This window comes from Mirounga angustirostris, unplaced genomic scaffold, assembly GCF_029215605.1.
Source record: "Mirounga angustirostris isolate CCGP_5_RB_7025 unplaced genomic scaffold, mMirAng1.0.hap1 SCAF_7, whole genome shotgun sequence".
NCBI classification, from domain to species: Eukaryota; Metazoa; Chordata; class Mammalia; order Carnivora; family Phocidae; genus Mirounga; species Mirounga angustirostris.
In genome coordinates, this window is record NW_026991715.1 from 39,540,216 (window position 1) to 39,557,628 (window position 17,413).

A 17,413-nucleotide genomic window follows, 5' to 3' on the forward strand; every position below is an offset into this window, starting at 1 on the left:
CTATTCAAATTTTCTATTTCTTCCTGTTTCAGTTTTGGGAGGTTATACGTTTGTAGGAATTTATCCATTTCTTTTAGGTTGTCCAATTTGTTGGCATAGAGTTTTCCATAATATTCTAATTTTTTGTGGTGTTTGTTGTTACTTCTCCTCTCTCATTTGCGATTTTATTTATTTGGGCCTTTTCTCTTTTTTTCTTGATGAGTCTGACTACAGGTTTATCAATTTTATTGATTTTTTTCAAATAACTAGCTCCTGGTTTCATTGATCTGTTCTATTGTTTTTTTAGTTTCTCTATCATTTATTTCTACTCTAATCTTTATTATTTCCTTCCTTTTGCTGGTTTTAAGGTTAGTTTGTTGTTCTTTTTCTGGTTCTTGACTATAAGGTCAAGTTGTTTATGTGAGATTTTTCTTGCTTCTTGAGGTAGGCCTATACCGCTATAAATTTCCCTCTTAGAACTGCTTTTGCTTTGTCCCAAAGGTTTTGAACCGTTGTTTTCATTTTCATTTGTTTCCATGTACTTTTTTATCTCTTCTTTTATTTCCTAGTTGACACACTCGTTGTTTAGTAGCATGTTATTTAACCTCCATGCATCTGTGGTCTTTCCAGGTTTTATTCTTGCCTTTTTTTTTTTTAAAGACTTTATTTATTTATTTGAGAGAGAGAGAGAATGAGAGACAGAGAGCACAAGAGGGAAGAGGGTCAGAGGGAAAAGCAGACCCCGTGCTGAGCAGGGAGCCCGATGTGGGACTCGATCCCGGGACTCCAGGATCATGACCTAAGCCGAAGGCAGTCGCTTAACCAACTGAGCCACCCAGGCGCCCCAGGTTTTTTTCTTGTAATTGACTTCTAGCTTTGACTTCTGACTTTCATAGCATTGTGGTCAGAAAAGATGCATGGTATGACTTCGATCTTTTTAAATTTGTTGAGGCTTTTTTTTGTGGCCTAATATGTGATCTATTCTGGAGAATGTTCCATGTGTACTTGAAAAGAATGTGTATTGTGCTGCTTTAGAAGAGAATGTTCTGAATATATCTGTTAAATCCATCCATTCCAGTGTGTCACTCAAAGCCATTGTTTCCTTGTTGATTTTCTGTTTAGATGATCTGTCCATTGATGTAAGTGGGTGTGAAAGTCCCCTACTATTATAGCATTATTATCAATTAGTTCCTTTATGTTTGTTACTAGCTTTTTATGTATTTGGGTGCATATTTACAATGCTCACATTTTCTTGTTGGACTGTCCCCTTTATTATTTATTATATGGTATCCTTCTTTAACTCTTATTATAGTCTTTGTTTTAAAATCTATTTTGTCCATATAAGAATTGCTACTCTGGCTTTCCTTTGACATCCATTTGCATGACATATGTTTCTCCATCCCCTCACTTTCAATCTGCAGGTGTCTTTAGGTCTAAAATGAGTCTCTTGTAAGAGCACCTGCCTGGCTCTGTTGGTGGAGCATGCAACTCTTGATCTCAGGGTTGTGAGTTCGAGCCCCATGTTGGGCGTCGAGATTATTTAAAAATACAAACGTTATTACGTTTGATGGAGCCACTGAGTTTCCTAAGTCTATTCTCTTTTTGCATAATTCTTTTCTCCTCTTTTGTTCAGTTTGATTACTTTCCGTTACTCTGTCTTCTAGGTCATTAATTCATTCTTCTGCTTCTTCTAGCCTGCTGTTCATTCCATCAAGCATCTTTCTCATTTTGTCTATTGAGCCTTTTCCTCTGTTATGGTATTGCTTATCTCTGTGTTAACGGTCTCAGGGATGTCCTCCACTCTTTTCTCAAGTCCAGTGAGTATCCTTATGATCACTGCTTCAAATTCTCTATCAGGCATGTGACTTATATCTGTTTCACTTAGGTCTCCAGCCATGGCTTTGTCCTATTACTGGCTTTGTCCTATTATTTCATTTGGAACAAATTTCTCTGTCTTCTCATTTTGTCTAAATCTCTGTGCCTATTTCTGTGTGTTAGGAAAGTCAGCTATGTCTCCTGTTCTTGAGGGTGATGGCCTTATGAAGAAGATGTTCTGTAGTGCCCTACTGTATAGTATTCCCTGTTCCCCAGGGCCTGGTGCTCCTAGGAGTGTCTCCAATGTGCTGCATGCGCCGTTTTGTCCTGGCCACTTTATCCTTCAGGCCAGTGGTCTGCAAAGGCTCTCTTTGCTTGTTGAGGGCAGTGTTTGGTCCCTGGCCTGAAAGTGGTGGCATTTTATTTATTTATTTATTTTTTTTTTTTTAAAGATTTGATTTATTTATTCATGAGAGACAGAGAGAGAGAGAAAGGCAGAGGGAGAAGCAGGCTCCCAAGGAGCAGAGAGCCCGATGCAGGACTCGATCCCAGGACCCTGGGATCATGACCTGAGCCGAAGGCAGACGCTTAACCATCTGAGCCACCCAGGCGCCCCTCAGTGGTGGCATTTTAAATAGGTGTGCTCTGATCTGCTTGTGAAATGAGATCTGTTATTAGGTTTTGGGCGCCTGGGTGGCTCAGTTGGTTAAGCGACTGCCTTCGGCTCAGGTCATGATCCTGGAGTCCCTGGATCGAGTCCCGCATCAGGCTCCCTGCTCGGCAGGGAGTCTGCTTCTCCCTCCGACCCTCCCCCCTTTCATGCTCTCTCTCTCTCAATCTCTCTCTCTCAAATAAATAAATAAAATCTTAAAAAAAAGAAATGAGATCTGTCGCTGCCAGAACCAAGGACACATCAAACTCTTAGGGTGAGAAACACAGTGTGGGCAGGGGTTTGAGCTGGTCTTTTGGGGAGGGGAGCCTGCCAGGCTGGCTTGACTGAGGCAAGCATGACTGGGAGTGGTAGTTTTACCAGAGCATGGAGGGGTGGGGCTTGGTGTAAGCAAGTTAGGTGGCAAGTGTCAGCACTGTGCTGCTTCCTGCAGGTGGCCCTATGCATATGCTAAGGGGTGGGGAAGGGAATCAGCACCTGCCAATTCCTTTGCTCCTGGAAGGGTTTCTCTGTGAACACTGCCTCTCTGTGACACGCAACTAACCTCCCCACTGTGTGCCCCAGGCACTCTTCAGATCACTTTCCATTCTGTATGTCTACACCATGTTTGCTAGCCTTCTCTCCAAGAGCAGCCCCAATGTGCTCTGAGCTCTCCCAGATCCAAGCACAGTGACCTTTAAAACTTCAGGCTTTAAGCTCCATTGGTTTCAAGAACTCATGAAATTTTGGCCCTCTCACTTTCCAAGCCAATTGCTATGGGGATTTGTTTTCCCTGTGCACTCCCCTGTGTACTAGTTTGTCTCTTGCCCTTCTCTGCAACTGTGCCTACCTACCTCCCCACCCCGTCAGTGGCCATGACCTGTTTCTCTCCCAAACCACATCTCTCCACTTCCTACCTTCTTCAGTATACCCTCTCCTCTGTCTTTAGTTGTGGAGTTTGTTCTGCTAGTCTTCAGACAGATTTCTGGGGTATTTAGGATGATTTGGTAATTATCTACTTGCATGCATGGGACGAGGCAAGCCTAGGGTCCTCCTCCTACTCTGCCACAATCTTCTGTCTTAAATAAATCTGTGTCCTTGCAAATGTCCTCATCCTTACTGAAACATTTCCTCATTCTCTGGCACCCTAAGATGCTTCATGCTCATCTTGTATTTTTCCTACTCCAGCCCGCCAATCAATCACTTCTCCCAGGCACCCGAGTTCCATTTATTGGAGAATGGTATTTAGAAACCACGATCTAAATGCCAGGTGTGTCCCTGCTACTAGTGTGTCACTGCTCATAAGCCCTCTCAGCAGACACGGCTAGGGAAACGTATGCACATCTACTAACCTACCATATACGGCTACGTGTTTTTTTTTACCTTTTTTTTTTTTATCCTCTGAGCCATGTGGGGATTGTTATTATCACCAACACAATAGTCATTTAATAGAAAAACTGAAAAGTCTGCAGCATTTCTTGCTCCTTTCAGTGAGTGTTATTCTTTTCGGTCCCCCCGCCCCCTATGCTGGCCCCCGCCACAGTATTTCTTGTTATTTCTCATTACACCTTGTAACTAATTATTGTTACATAATATCTCTTTTTATTACTCTCAGTCTTTATTTTATTTTTTAGATTTTATTTATTTATCTGACAGAGAGAGCAAGAGAGCACAAGCAGGGGGAAAAGTAGAGGGAGAGGGAGAAGCAGGCTCCCCGCCAAGCAGGGAGCCCGATGCGGGGCTTGAACCCCCGACCCTGGGATCATGACCTGAGCCGAAGGCAGACGTTTAACCATCTGAGCCACCCAGGCGCCCCTACACCTACGTTATTTTAACGTCATTCTGTCTGTATATAAAATTAAAACCATTGGAAATTGCCAATTCCAATCCAACAACACAGGGTACATTCTAGCATTCCCCCTCTATTATCTGTATCTTTTTTAATAGTGAGCTTTCATCCACAATAAATTTATTTGTTCAATCCCAGTCCACACATAAAATTAGTTTCAGAATTGCTAACCTACACCTCATGTAAGAAATAGTTTTACTAATTACAGTATTTGTGTGTAGTTCTTTTTGGCTTACAGCGTCCAGTCAAAACACTGTTTCTCAAAGTTAGTTAGGTTAGTTCTTTCCCAATCCCTTCAGCATGGCCTCAAACTGTGCTAAGCCAAGATCCGTGGAAAGACATGCCATGAGGACCAAAGCAATGAATGGTTCCTTCAGATCAGACAGTGCATTTCTTCCCTGGACAAAGTAATGATGAAATCAGTACTGAGGCCAAGGAGAAAATATTTCTTGAAAAAAATGAATGATCCCAGGTTCAAGTCACCTATATTTATATCAAGTATGAAGGAAATTGGAAAACCTTCATAGTCAACATCTCTACAAACCAACTCTTTAATCTTACAAGTAGTAAGAAATTAGAAACAAGCCAGGTAGCAATGACAATGAGTTTCTTTTTAAAAAAGACTCTAATAATCTTAGCTTGAATTTGTTCCTAAACAGATCACATCAGCAATTCTTACATTGTTTATACACAAAAGAAAATGTATTTTCAAGTACTGGAAAAAGCAAAGAAAAAAGCAGTAAAACTGAAACAATAATTTTAACTTGCCTTCTATAATCTGAAAAGAATCAGACCCTATATAATAGCAATAATACTCACCATCGGCTGAAAATTTGTCAATCGCTTGGGTCAAGGTGAGGAAGTTGCCTGTGGACTTCGACATCTGAAACAGAAAGTCAATGATCAGGCATTATTAAGAATATATACAAATAAAATAAACCAAATCAGCCAAATCAAAGTAAGTAAGTTAGCCACAACCAAATAAAGACAAAAAAAAAAAATTAGAGGGGGAAAGCAAAAGATATCTTGCACTAATTTTACAGAGGTGGAAACTGAAATCCAGTTAATAGAGTGACTTATCTAGGTCACTCAGCTAGGCAGGGACGGAGCTAGGACAGGTCTCAAGTCTGATACTCAATTCACTACTCTTTCCAGTAGGCCATACTGCCCCCTAGAAATCGGTTTAGACATGCATAATGATTCCACAATATCTCTGGAACATTACAGCTGGTTATAAAGAAGAGCTTTGGAGCAATGAGAATCATTCAGAAATGAATGGACTAGCATATGACATCAGAGTTAGGGTTTTAGGGAACTTCGCTGGCTTCACAACAAGTGGTTGTTTCAAGTTGTGCTCTACCTAAGGACACCACATTTAAGGATGCACTGTGCACGGCCTGCCAATCTTTACTATTTAAGGATTTGCTGTCTTTGGGGCACCTGGGTGGCTCAGTCGGGTAAGGGTCTGCCTTCAGTTCAGGTCATGATCCCGGGGACCTGGGACCGAATCCCACATTGGGCTCCCTGCTCAGCAGGGAATCTGCTTCTCCTTCTCCCTCTGCCTCTCCCCCTGCATGTGCTCTCTTGCTCTCTCTCACTTGCTCTCCTGGTCTGTCTCTCAAATAAATAAATAAAATCTTTAAAAAGAAAAGAATTTGTTGTCTTTATCAGAACTTTGCTGATACCAAAGAGAGGTGATAATCCAGTCTTCTACTACATGGCAATAAGGTATCTAGTTCTAATAAAATCAGTACAATGTATAGTACAACAACGTTGAGACCAAAGAAAATGCCACGTTATAACACAATTTATATACACACATACACATATATACAAACATGAAAATGTATATATATAGTGCCACTTTGCCTTACAAAGTAAAAAATGAGTTTGATAACCAAAAGTCCTTGTTGATCTAAAAAATCTATAAAAGAGCCCATGCTTCTAATCAAAGAGCTGTTTTTCAGTCTAATATAGAGATTTTTTTTTTTAAAGATTTTTATTTACTTGACAGAGAGAGAGAACACAAGCAGGCAGAGCAGCAGGCAGAGAAAGAGGGAGAAGCAGGCTCCCCGCCAAGCAGGGAGCCCGATGCGGGGCTCGATCCCAGGACCCTGGGATCATGACCTGAGCCGAAGGCAGACGCCTAACCGACTGAGCCACCCAGGCGCCCCCAATATGGAGATTATTTTAAATGCGGGCGCCTGGGTGGCTCAGTCGTTAAGTGTCTGCCTTCGGCTCAGGTCATGATCCCAGGGTCCTGGGATCGAGCCCCGCATCGGGCTCCCTGCTTGGCGGGGAGCCTGCTTCTCCCTCTCCCACTCCCCCTGCTTGTGTTCCCTCTCTCGCTGTGTCTCTCTCTGTCAAATAAATAAATAAAATCTTTAAAAAGAGAGATTATTTTAAATGAACTTTTTTATTCCTTTTCAATATTAGGGCACCAGTTAAAAATGATATTTAATTTTGCAATTCATACCATCTGCTATTTGTTTAAATCTATACCTATTTTCTGGGTACCTGGGTGGCTCAGTTGGTTAAGCGACTGCCTTCGACTCAGGTCATGATCCTGGAGTCCCTGGATTGAGTCCCGCATCGGGCTCCCTGATCGGCAGGGAGTCTGCTTCTCCCTCTGACCCTCCCCCCTCTCATGTGCTCTCTCTCATTCTCTCTCAAATAAATAAATAAAATCTTTAAAAAAAATAAAAATAAAATAAATCTACACCTATTTCCATTATGACAGATATTTATAGCAAAGAATACTCTTTTCCAATTAATGTTCCATCAGTTGTAGCAAAATTCACTGATTGTAACAAAATCAACTTGCTACAAATATTATCACTAAGAAATAAATAACAAAGCAATTTTCAGTTTAGGTGAGGAGGGGTACCCTTTTCAAATGTGCACAAAAGCATCACAGGGTAAGCAAGGGCTTTGTCATGAGGTTTGAAAACATTGATTAATGAGATAAAGTCTTACATAGCCTATGAAAAATCCTATATATTAGTAGTTTTAACAATACCAGAAGCAGTAGTAGTATAGAGAGATATATAGTATACTGCCTGGGAAGAAGTATTAAATAACAGTTAAGAATCCTACAAATTCCAAAGCTCTATTATTTTAATTCAGTGGCTGACCACAGTGTAGAACAAATCCCACCAAATTATTTTCTCAACTTAATGAGAAAGATATTCTAGGGTCACAATGCTAGGTAGGATTTTTATATTTCTTATCTCTCTCCCTCTCTCTCTCCTCCAGTCACAATTTGTGTCACCTTCTATCATTCTAACTACAAATGTTAAAATAGGTAAGTTTTCCCAGTCCCTCCCCTCAGTTAATACTATTTACTCCAATCACTCCCTAATTTATGCTGGTAGTCTTAAACATTTTAAACGGAAGATTAACACTGATTTTTATACTCTTCATTTCTTTAAAAAGTACAACTTCTGGGGAGCCTAGGTGGCTCAGTTGGTTGGGCGACTGCCTTCAGCTCAGGTGACAATCCTGGAGTCCCAGGATCAAGTCCCGCATCGGGCTCCTTGCTCATCAGGGAGTCTGCTTCTCCCTCTGACTCTCCGCCATCTCATGCTCTCGCTCTCTCATTCTCTCTCAAATAAATAAATAAAATCTTAAAAAAAAAAAAAAAGTACAACTTCCTACATCTGAAAAGTTTTCTGCAGAATTTTAAACTTTCTTACCTTCTCAGAGTTGAGGAGGAGATGTCCATTTGCTCTCACAGCAGCAGGCCATTTGTCACTTTATAGGTAAATGTTTAAAGACAGAAAACAAAACTTTAAGGTTCAAGTTTAAGCTTAAAAAGTTGAGGTAAATGCTGAAAGATTTGTAAGAGTCTGCTAAGACAAATGTTCAAATGTATGGAGTCCTGCTCGTAACAGGAAACAAATGAAAACAAGAAGTGTCCATTAGTAAAGGACTGGTTACATAGGCATACAATGAAATACTATGTAATTCATTCAGGCAGGGCTAGATGTGTGAATATAAATAGATCTTAGAAACATTACATGGGGGAAAAAAGTGTCTACAATATGGCATCTTTGTATAATTTAAAAAAAAAAAAAGCATGGGGCACCTGGCTGGCTCAGTCAGAAGAGCATGACTCTTGCTCTTGGGGTCGTGAGTTCGAGGCCCACGCTGGGGTAGAGATTACTTAAATAAATAATCTGATGCTGGTTTTTTCAGAAACATGTCATCTAGAAGAAATCATAAGAAAGCAGTGGCAGGGATTACCTATGGGAAGTAGAGTGATGTGGGGGCAAGGGTCAAAGTTCCCTTTTTACTTTTTTCTTTTATGACCTGTTCGGATTTTTGAACTATGTATGTACCACTCATTCATTCGAGCAATGAGATTATGCGAGGATAGTGGTTGGGAACAAGAGTCCTGAGCCAGACTGCATCCTTATTCTGCCATTGCTGGGTAACTCAGGGTGAATTATTTGAGTTCTCTATGCCTCAGTAAGGTTCCTTGTCTGTAAAACGAGGATATTATAGACCTTCCTCGAAAAGTTGTAATGAAAATTAAATGAGTTGTTGTGATTAGAACAGTGCCTGGTGTTACTAATCATTATGACTTACAAGTACCTGATGTTATTACTTACCTATAATTTGTAAAGTCTAATACATGTCAAAAACTTGATGCAAAGGGATGAAGCCTCAACCATATTACCAACAAGTACTTCTGAGATATCCAATTTCTCCGAAAATACATTTTAAACAATAACAACAAAAGAATCAGATAACAAGAACCACATCAGATTTATTTTATTCCTCTACTTTGAAATCTTCCTTTCACTCTTGAGAAAGAAAATGTAATCTCATTCTAAATACAGGAAGTCACATGAGATTGTTTTGGTGATAAGAAATGAAATTTGAACAGAGGGAGGGGTCTATTTTATAGGCTACTTGAGAGACTGGAAGGAAAGGCACAGAGACATATCTGGGTCAAGAGGGAAGATGATAGAAGGATTACTTTTGAGCACACAGGATTAAAAATGCTGCTTAGATTCAGACTCTAGTCAAAATACCACCACCAGGGACTCCTGGGTGGCTCAGTCAATTAGATGTCCAACTCTTGGTTTTGGCTCAGGTCATAATCTTAGGCATCTCGTGGGATAGAACGCTGTGTCAGGCTCCATGCTGGATGTGGAGCCTGTTTAACATTCTTTCACGTCCTCTACCTCTGCCCCTCCCCTCCATGCTCTCTCAAAAAAAAAAAGAAAAAAAAAGAATACCATTACCAACTAATGCTGTAACCTTGGGGCTCTGAGCTCTAAAGGGATGTTTCCTTCCAATTCTAATGTTCTAGGCTCTGTCTTAAATCACCTTTATTTCTGTACCTAAGAGGTCAGAGTCACAAAACAGGTGAAATAAAGTACTGAAAGGCTGTCAAGGTTTGAAATGTGACGTGCTTTGGTGAGCCCAAAGTAAGTATGAGGATTTCTAGGTGTAACAGATAAGGAGAAGGTGTGCTTTCTGCTTCAGTATACATTTAACAGAAGAAAAAGAAGGCAACTGGCGAACCTAACTATACCCTGCATAGTAACTTCTACAGCCTTCTACAGCCTTTTTAGCACTCACCTTTGTTCTGGCCACATAGCCACATGATTATAAAGGTAATATGAAAGATGATTTGGAACAAGATCCTTGCCAGACACTCGGAGATCCACAGGATACCAGAACTCAAATTCCTGCTTTAACTGATCTAATTTTTCCTTTGGGATCTGAGTCTTAGGAAACGGAGCCTCCCTGAAGAAAACATAATCCCAAACCTCCTTGGTCATCTCTTGCGGTCTGTATTAAAAATAAAACAAACAACAACAAAATATATAGGTAATCTCTTTGAAAGAATTAATATTTTCATCTAATCATGAAGTAGGAATCTCTCTCTTAATATAGTTACACTAACAAATGATGACAATAGACTCAGATAAGAATGAAGAATGGTAACAACAGGAGAGGGACTATTTATTACTTTTTCTCAGTGTAGCAGCAAAAAAAACGAAAACATCGTAACAAAATTCTGCTAAATGAATTCTTATGAAAACTAAATAATAAAAAAAAGAACTTTCAGTGTGTAAATCAAAAGATCATATCTCTTGCTAACAAACTATACTCCTTTGCCTCATCCATTTACCAACCTGATGCCCAGCGGAGACTCTGTCTGTCCACGCAAGTTCCCCCCCTGCAGCAGGTGTGCAACTGTGTAAAATGCCATGTAAATAGTGGAATCAGAGAGTGATTCGATCAGCCACTGCTCATCCCAGGGCAGACGAGTACCTGCAAGATAAAAAGAAAAAAATCAATGCATGAGGAACTCAAGAGACACTTCATCTAGAGAATCCACATTTTCAAAGCATATAGCATTTACAAAGCTCCTTATTTTAAGAAGGTCTTAAATGTGCTTGAATACTTAATAAAATAGACCGGTAAATAAAAAACCAAATGGCTAAAGCACTAGAAACTTTCTATTAAAAAAAAAATCCATAAAGTTATGTGGGTCATACTTCTACCACCAGGTAGATGGTAGGGCATCACCTCCTAGTTCCCTTCACCCTCTAACTGAAGCCTCTCACTTCCAATTCAGAAAAATAATACAAAAGAGGGAGAAAAGGTAAAAGTGCTAATTTGCCATGTAATTGGAAAAGTCATTCAAACAGAAGAATTTGAAGTATACATTACCTAAACCGTAAGTTCTCGAGCAAGCATGCTCTTGTAGCCAACCTAAGGTAGCTTCAAAATTCCTCCTGGTCTCCTCACAGAATCTGGAGAGAGTAAAAGATAAAGTGTCTTCCTTCACGTTCAGTATCTTCCACATTTCTCATCTCCTCTCCCTTCCCTCATCACTTTTTCCCTTCTTACGTTTCCAGTCCCTTCAAGCACTGGGATGTCTGTTTTTTCCAGTTCTCTTCTCCATAATCCAAGTACCTTGGGAGTGAAAAGATTGATTAAAAAAAAAATAAAAGTCAAAAGGATAAGTAAAGTAACTGAAGGAAATTTCTTTCTGTAAGAGAGACTAACCACTGATCACACAGGGCCACGACACATTCATCTGAAGATCTGGACATAACTTGCTTCTCTGGTTCCATGTAAATAAATGCATCTCCCTAAACAAAAGCAAAAATATACCAGATATTAAGTCAATCTCTATTCCTCAGGGGTAATAAAAACAACTTAAAAAAATGTTGGGGCGCCTGGGTGGCTCAGATTGTTAAGTGTCTGCCTTCGGCTCAGGTCACGATCCCAGGGTCCTGGGATGGAGCCCCACATCGGGCTCCCTGCTTAGTGGGGGGCCTGCTTCTCCCCCTCCCTCTGCTTCTCCTTCTGCTCGTGTTCTCTATCTCTGTGTCTCAAATGAACAAATTAAAAAAATCTTAAAAAAAAGAAATGTTACACCACCCATAACCCAAACCCCACATGTTCGTTATGTCTTCCCTCTTCCCAATAGAAGTTATCTGCCTTTCTTTCTATATAACATTTGCTTTTGAAAAGGTGAGCATCTTTGTCAACAGATCATCTTTCCTATATTAGATTATTCCTTTTCAGTAGAATGTAAAAGATGTTCAATAGTTTCTAATTCTGTGGTCTGAAGGTCAGACTGCCTATGGAAGCCTTTTATCCTTGTTAGAATAAAAACATAAAAAATTATGAAATTAAATGCATGGAACCACTGCTTTTAAAAAAACAGATGCACAAAAATTAAACATGGAAAATATTGTTGCTAAATATTTATAGTGTCATGAAAAATGCCCCCTAGGGGTGCCTGGGTGGCTCAGTCGTTAAGCATCTGTCTTCAGCTCAGGTCGTGATCCCAGGGTCCTGGGATCGAGCCCTGTGTCGGGCTCCCTGCTCGGTGGAGAGCCTGCTTCTCCCTCTCCCACTCCCTCTCTCGCTGTGTCTCTCTCTGTCAAATAAATAAAATCTTAAAAAAAAAAAAAAAAGCCCACTAGAAAACTAACCATGAATTTAATTATTTATCAACTATAAGTATCTCTTAACATATTATGGTCCCAAACTTATCAGGCTATTTTTAAAAAATAAATCCAACATTGTTATTCATAAAATGATTCCTTTTTCTGCGTTTTTAATGTAATTCTTCAAACTGTTAAATAGCTAGGACTTTGGTTTAAAGACGGTAAATTAAAAACAGACATTTAACTCTACTGCCTCTCAAAATTTCAACAAAATGACAACAAAGAGGGTTTTTCTTTTTTCTGACGGCATGAACTTACAGAGACAAAACAATAGGACAAAAAATAATATCAATCAAATTTTCGAAACTAAAAAACAGAATATTTAGCAGGCTGAAGAAAGCTAGCTGAATCCTAAACCAGCAGCAGAGAAGGTGAAAAGCCATCCAATTTGCATTACAGAACCTCCAAAAAACTCAACAATTTGTGGTACAAGATAGTTCTGGAAGCGGAGGCAACATGAGGCTGAAAGTAAGGGGACTAACTGAAGTTTTTAAAGAAAAGGTTAGAACCCCAGATACCCTAATCCCACACTATACAGATTTGCAACTGCCCCTCCCTATGCCAGCAGAACAATGAAGGTGTATTTTTTTGGAGAGGATGAGAGAATAACTCAACCAACTAAGTTGAGGCTATGGGTATCACAGTGGGAATAAATGAATTAACTGGAAAATCAGCACACTGGGGATTGGTATTCCCCCTAGCAATCTTTTCAACTCCCAGAATGCTCAGTTAGCTTAGCTCTTTTAAGCCAGAAACTGGAAGACTCTTTTGGGAGGAATCTAACAAATCCAAGAAGCTCTAACTAATATCAAGGCTAGCATAAAGGCTTCCCCAAGGGAACTCTCTTACACTGTTGGTGGGAATGCAAGTTGGTACAGCCACTTTGGGGAAAACAGTGTGGAGGTTCCTCAAAAAATTAAAAATAGAGTTACCCTATGACCCAGCAATTGCACTCCTGGGTATTTACCCCAAAGACACAGATGTAGTGAAAAGAAGGGCCAAATGCACCCCAACGTTCATAGCAGCAATGTCCACAACAGCCAAACTGTGGAAAGAGCCAAGATGCCCTTCAACAGATGAATGGATAAAGAAGATGTGGCCATATATACAATGGAATATTACTCAGCCATCAGAAAAGATGAATACCCACCATTTGCATCGACATGGATAGAACTGGAGGAGATTATGCTAAGTGAAATAAGTCAAGCAGAGAAAGTCAATTATCATATGGTTTCACTTATTTGTGGAACATAAGGAATAGCATGGAGGACATTAGGAGAAGGAAGGGAAAAATGAAGGGGGGGGGAATCGAGGGGGAGAAGAACCATGGGAGACTATAGACTCTGAGAAACAAATTGAGGATTTTAGAGGGGAGGGGGGGTGGGCGGATGGGTTAGCCCGGTGATGGGTATTAAGGAGGGCACGTATTGCATGGAGCACTGGGTGTTATACACAAACAATGAATCATGGAACACTACATCAAAAACTAATGATGTACTGTATGGTGACTAACATAATAAAAAAAAAAGAAATTAAAAAAAAAAAGGATTCCCCAAGATCCAAACAGCCCTTCTATTTTTTTTTTCCCAAACAGCCCTTCTAGATCTCCCCCAGTGAAGCCCTACTCACATGCAAAAAGATCCTGATCACCTTTTTGTACCTACTCTTAAATATCAACAACCTTTCTCAGAGAAATAAGAGATTAAGATTTCACATCCATGAAACAGGAGTAGCATCCCATAAAAAAGGATCAATCAGATAGCAAGAATAGGCTCTTAAACTGGCCCTGAGTTGGTAATTTCAAAGGTGGATAACAGGTATATAGGAATTCATCATACTACTCTCCACTTTTTATAAATTTGAATTTTCCATACCAAGAAAAAAATTTTTCCACATGTTCAGAAATGGCAGATATAAAAAACACAGAGTTAACAAACAAAACCTTATAGGGAGAAAAAGTTGAGAACTCTCCCAGAAAGAAAAGGACTTCCAGAATCAAGAGAACCAATATCTGAATAATTAGAATTCAGAAAAAGAAAATAAAGAACAGAAAGAGATAAACAATCAAAAAAGTCAAGAAATTTTCCCAAAATTAAAGCAAATTAAGTCTCCAAACTGAAGGAATCCACCAAGCACCCACAAAAATTAATAAAAATTGACCTACACCAAGGTAAATCATGAAATTTCAGAATATTGGGAAGAAAAAGAAGATTCTAGAAGCTTCCAGAGGAAGGGAAAAAACAGGCCAGTCACAAAAAATCAGTTATTACCAAAATGGTTTTGGACTTCTCAGCAACATTACTAAAACAGAACACCAGGGGTAATGTCCATTAAATTCAACAGCAAAATTACTTTCAATCTAGAATTCTGTCCCCAACCTATCAAGTATGAAGACAGACTAAAGATATTTCAGACATGGAAGCTCGCAAAAATTTACCTTCCAGGTACCCTTTTTCAGGAAAGCCACTAGAAGCAGAGCTTCACCAAAATGAGAGAGTAAATAATAAAGCAGCAGCAATGGGATCAAGGAAACAACAGCTCCAACTCAAGAGAAACAAAGGAAATTCTTAGTAACAGTGGAGAAAGATCCCAGATGACACTTGTGCACCAGGACAGTAAGCAACTAGTCCAGATTAAAATAGGACAGAAGGCTCTGGGAGAACTTTCTCCAAGAGGGAACCAATAGCATATTGATGTGTGAAAGTATTAAGAGAAGAAATAAACAGGGCAGAATTTGGGGATGGAGTATTGATATATTTTAAAGGAAGAAAAAAAAAAAGACAATTACTAACGCCAGGGGAAAATGAAAGCTGGGAAGAAAAGTTCTCATTGTACACTTCATTGTGGATCAGTGATGCCTCTAAAATGTACATTTTTGTAGTACTGCGCTCACAAGTTATAATACACCAATGCTAGGAAGACAGGAGGTAGAAAAGTATACACAAATGGTGAGGTTAGAAAGAAAGACACAGTTATAAGGAAGAGTTAAATCTTGATTTTCTACAGTAGGAAGTCAATAGCTAATACCTAAAACTGAAAAACAAAATTCAGAAATTGTACTAACATTTAGATCATAGATCTGTAAGGGATAGAGGTTAATATTAAAAGAAGCAATTGAACAGTTAAAAGTAAGCCTGTTCAAGGAAGAGAAACTTAAGACAATGTGGAAGGATGGAGAGGAAACTGCTGGTTTTTTATTTTAATAAGCTTTACAGACCACTGTCTCTCTGTACTAAGGCCATATACAACTGTCAGAAATCAAAATTTAATTTAAAAACTAATTAAAGCAGCACAAAAGAAAAAAAGATTCAACAAAAATGAAGACAGAGGGGGAAGAAAAACAATGAAGTAAAAAGTAAAGCACTACACAAAGAGAACTGTAACTACCAGTATCTTAAATGGCCGCTGCCAGGAAGCATCATTAAAGTTCTCTGTTTGTGCTTTGCACATGCCAACTTTATAGCACTACACTCATCAACATTACAGGTGGGATGTTCAAGTTAAATGAATTGCTAAATAAGTCTCCTATTTTCTGCCACAAAATTATTTATCTTTAATTCAGCTCCAGGTTCTATTACAGAACTCACCACTAATTAACAGTGAAGTCTATTAACTAAAAGGTTTTCTCCTAGGGGCACCTGGGTGGCTTAGTCGTTAAGCGTCTGCCTTCGGCTCAGGTCATGATCCCAGGGTCCTGGGATCGAGCCCCGCATCGGGCTCCCTGCTCGGCGGGGGGCCTGCTTCTCCCTCACCCTCTGCCTCTGCTTGTGTCCCTCTCTCACTGTGTCTCTCTCTGTCAAATAAATAAATAAAATCTTAAAAAAAAAAGATACTAAAAGGTTTTCTCCTAAACCAGCCTTCAGAGGATAGCCCATCACATACAGTGTCAATCATCTTTTTCTGAATAGTCTTCTTTACATCTTGGACCTTCTGTCCTTTAAATCCATCCACCAACATTACCTAAAAGAATGAGAAGGGGGGGGGGAACAGACAAAATAATTAAAATTTGCTTTGTGTTCCCTCCAAACTTTTTCCTAACTGAATTTACTTCCATCTGCAACCAAGATATTTTTAGTGTGAAATTTATCACATTTATAATCTTAAGTTTTTATTTTGCCATAGCTTAGACAACTAGTATTTACAACACATTTGTTTTTCTTTTGGTATAACTAGGATAGCTACCATGAACATGATTAGGAAGGAACCCTCACTTCCCACTTCTCAGATTTCCATGTGGAGAGAATTTCAATATGCTCACTCCCCTCATTCCTGAAGGCTTTGGGAAAATGAACTGAGTGCATGCCGCTCAGCCCCATTTAGACTTCTGTTTCCAACTCTGCCTGTTGCCAGTGAGCATTTTCCTTTGCTTGGCCATGTGATAAACCTAGCCCTTACAGGAAGGCCTGTTTTCCAACTCTGCCTTTTATGTAGTGAGGAAATTTAATTCTAGGGCCAAGTATTAGCTTGCCCATTGTTGTCACAGATCTAAGCCACATAATCCCTTCTAGCTGATGTTCTGATCTTCAGCTATGTGACTCCTGTTTCTCTCTGAAATAGCTTCTATCTTAAATGGAAAAGACACAAGTTCTTTTTTGACCCTCCAAACCCTCTACCATGCCAAAATGCTTTATTATCTATTTAATTCAGCATTATAAAATTATACTTATTGATCATCACAGTACAGTGGTTAAGAGCATAAATCTTAGGGGCATCTGGGTGGCTCAGTCAGTTGAGTATGTCTGACTCTTGATTTCGGCTCAGGTCCTGATCTCATGGTTGTGAGACTGAGCCCCGCCTCGGGCTCTGTGCTGCGTGTGGAGCCTGCTTAAGATTCTGTCTCTCCCTCTCCCTCTGCTCCTGCCCCCACCCCACTTGCACACGCCCGTACTCACTCTCTCTCAAATAAATAAATAAATAAATAAATAAGCAAGCAGGCACAAATCCTAGAGCCAAGCTGCCCAGTGTGAGTACCAGTTCTGCCACTGGCTACCTATCTGGCTGATCTTAAATTACTTAATATCTTTGTACTTCTATTTCCTCATCTATAAAATGGAATACTGCCTACTTCACAAGGTTATTTTGAGATTTAAATAAGTTAACATGTAAGTGCTATATAAGTGGTGGCTTTTATTATCA

At 39.6% G+C, this 17,413-nt stretch overlaps 1 protein-coding gene across 1 annotated transcript in view; it reads right to left on the reverse strand.

Annotated features, from left to right (window-relative positions):
* Positions 1–17,413, reverse strand: part of LARS1 (leucyl-tRNA synthetase 1) — a 73,434-nt gene that overhangs the window by 23,908 nt on the left and 32,113 nt on the right. Inside the window, exons 15-22 of the mRNA XM_064596110.1 lie at positions 16,160–16,237; positions 11,325–11,410; positions 11,166–11,231; positions 10,986–11,068; positions 10,445–10,583; positions 9,885–10,097; positions 7,988–8,045; positions 5,112–5,175 (exon numbers count right to left, since the gene is read on the reverse strand). Of these exons, the coding sequence (XP_064452180.1) occupies positions 5,112–5,175; positions 7,988–8,045; positions 9,885–10,097; positions 10,445–10,583; positions 10,986–11,068; positions 11,166–11,231; positions 11,325–11,410; positions 16,160–16,237 (787 nt within the window). The remainder of the gene's footprint in view (positions 1–5,111; positions 5,176–7,987; positions 8,046–9,884; positions 10,098–10,444; positions 10,584–10,985; positions 11,069–11,165; positions 11,232–11,324; positions 11,411–16,159; positions 16,238–17,413) is intronic.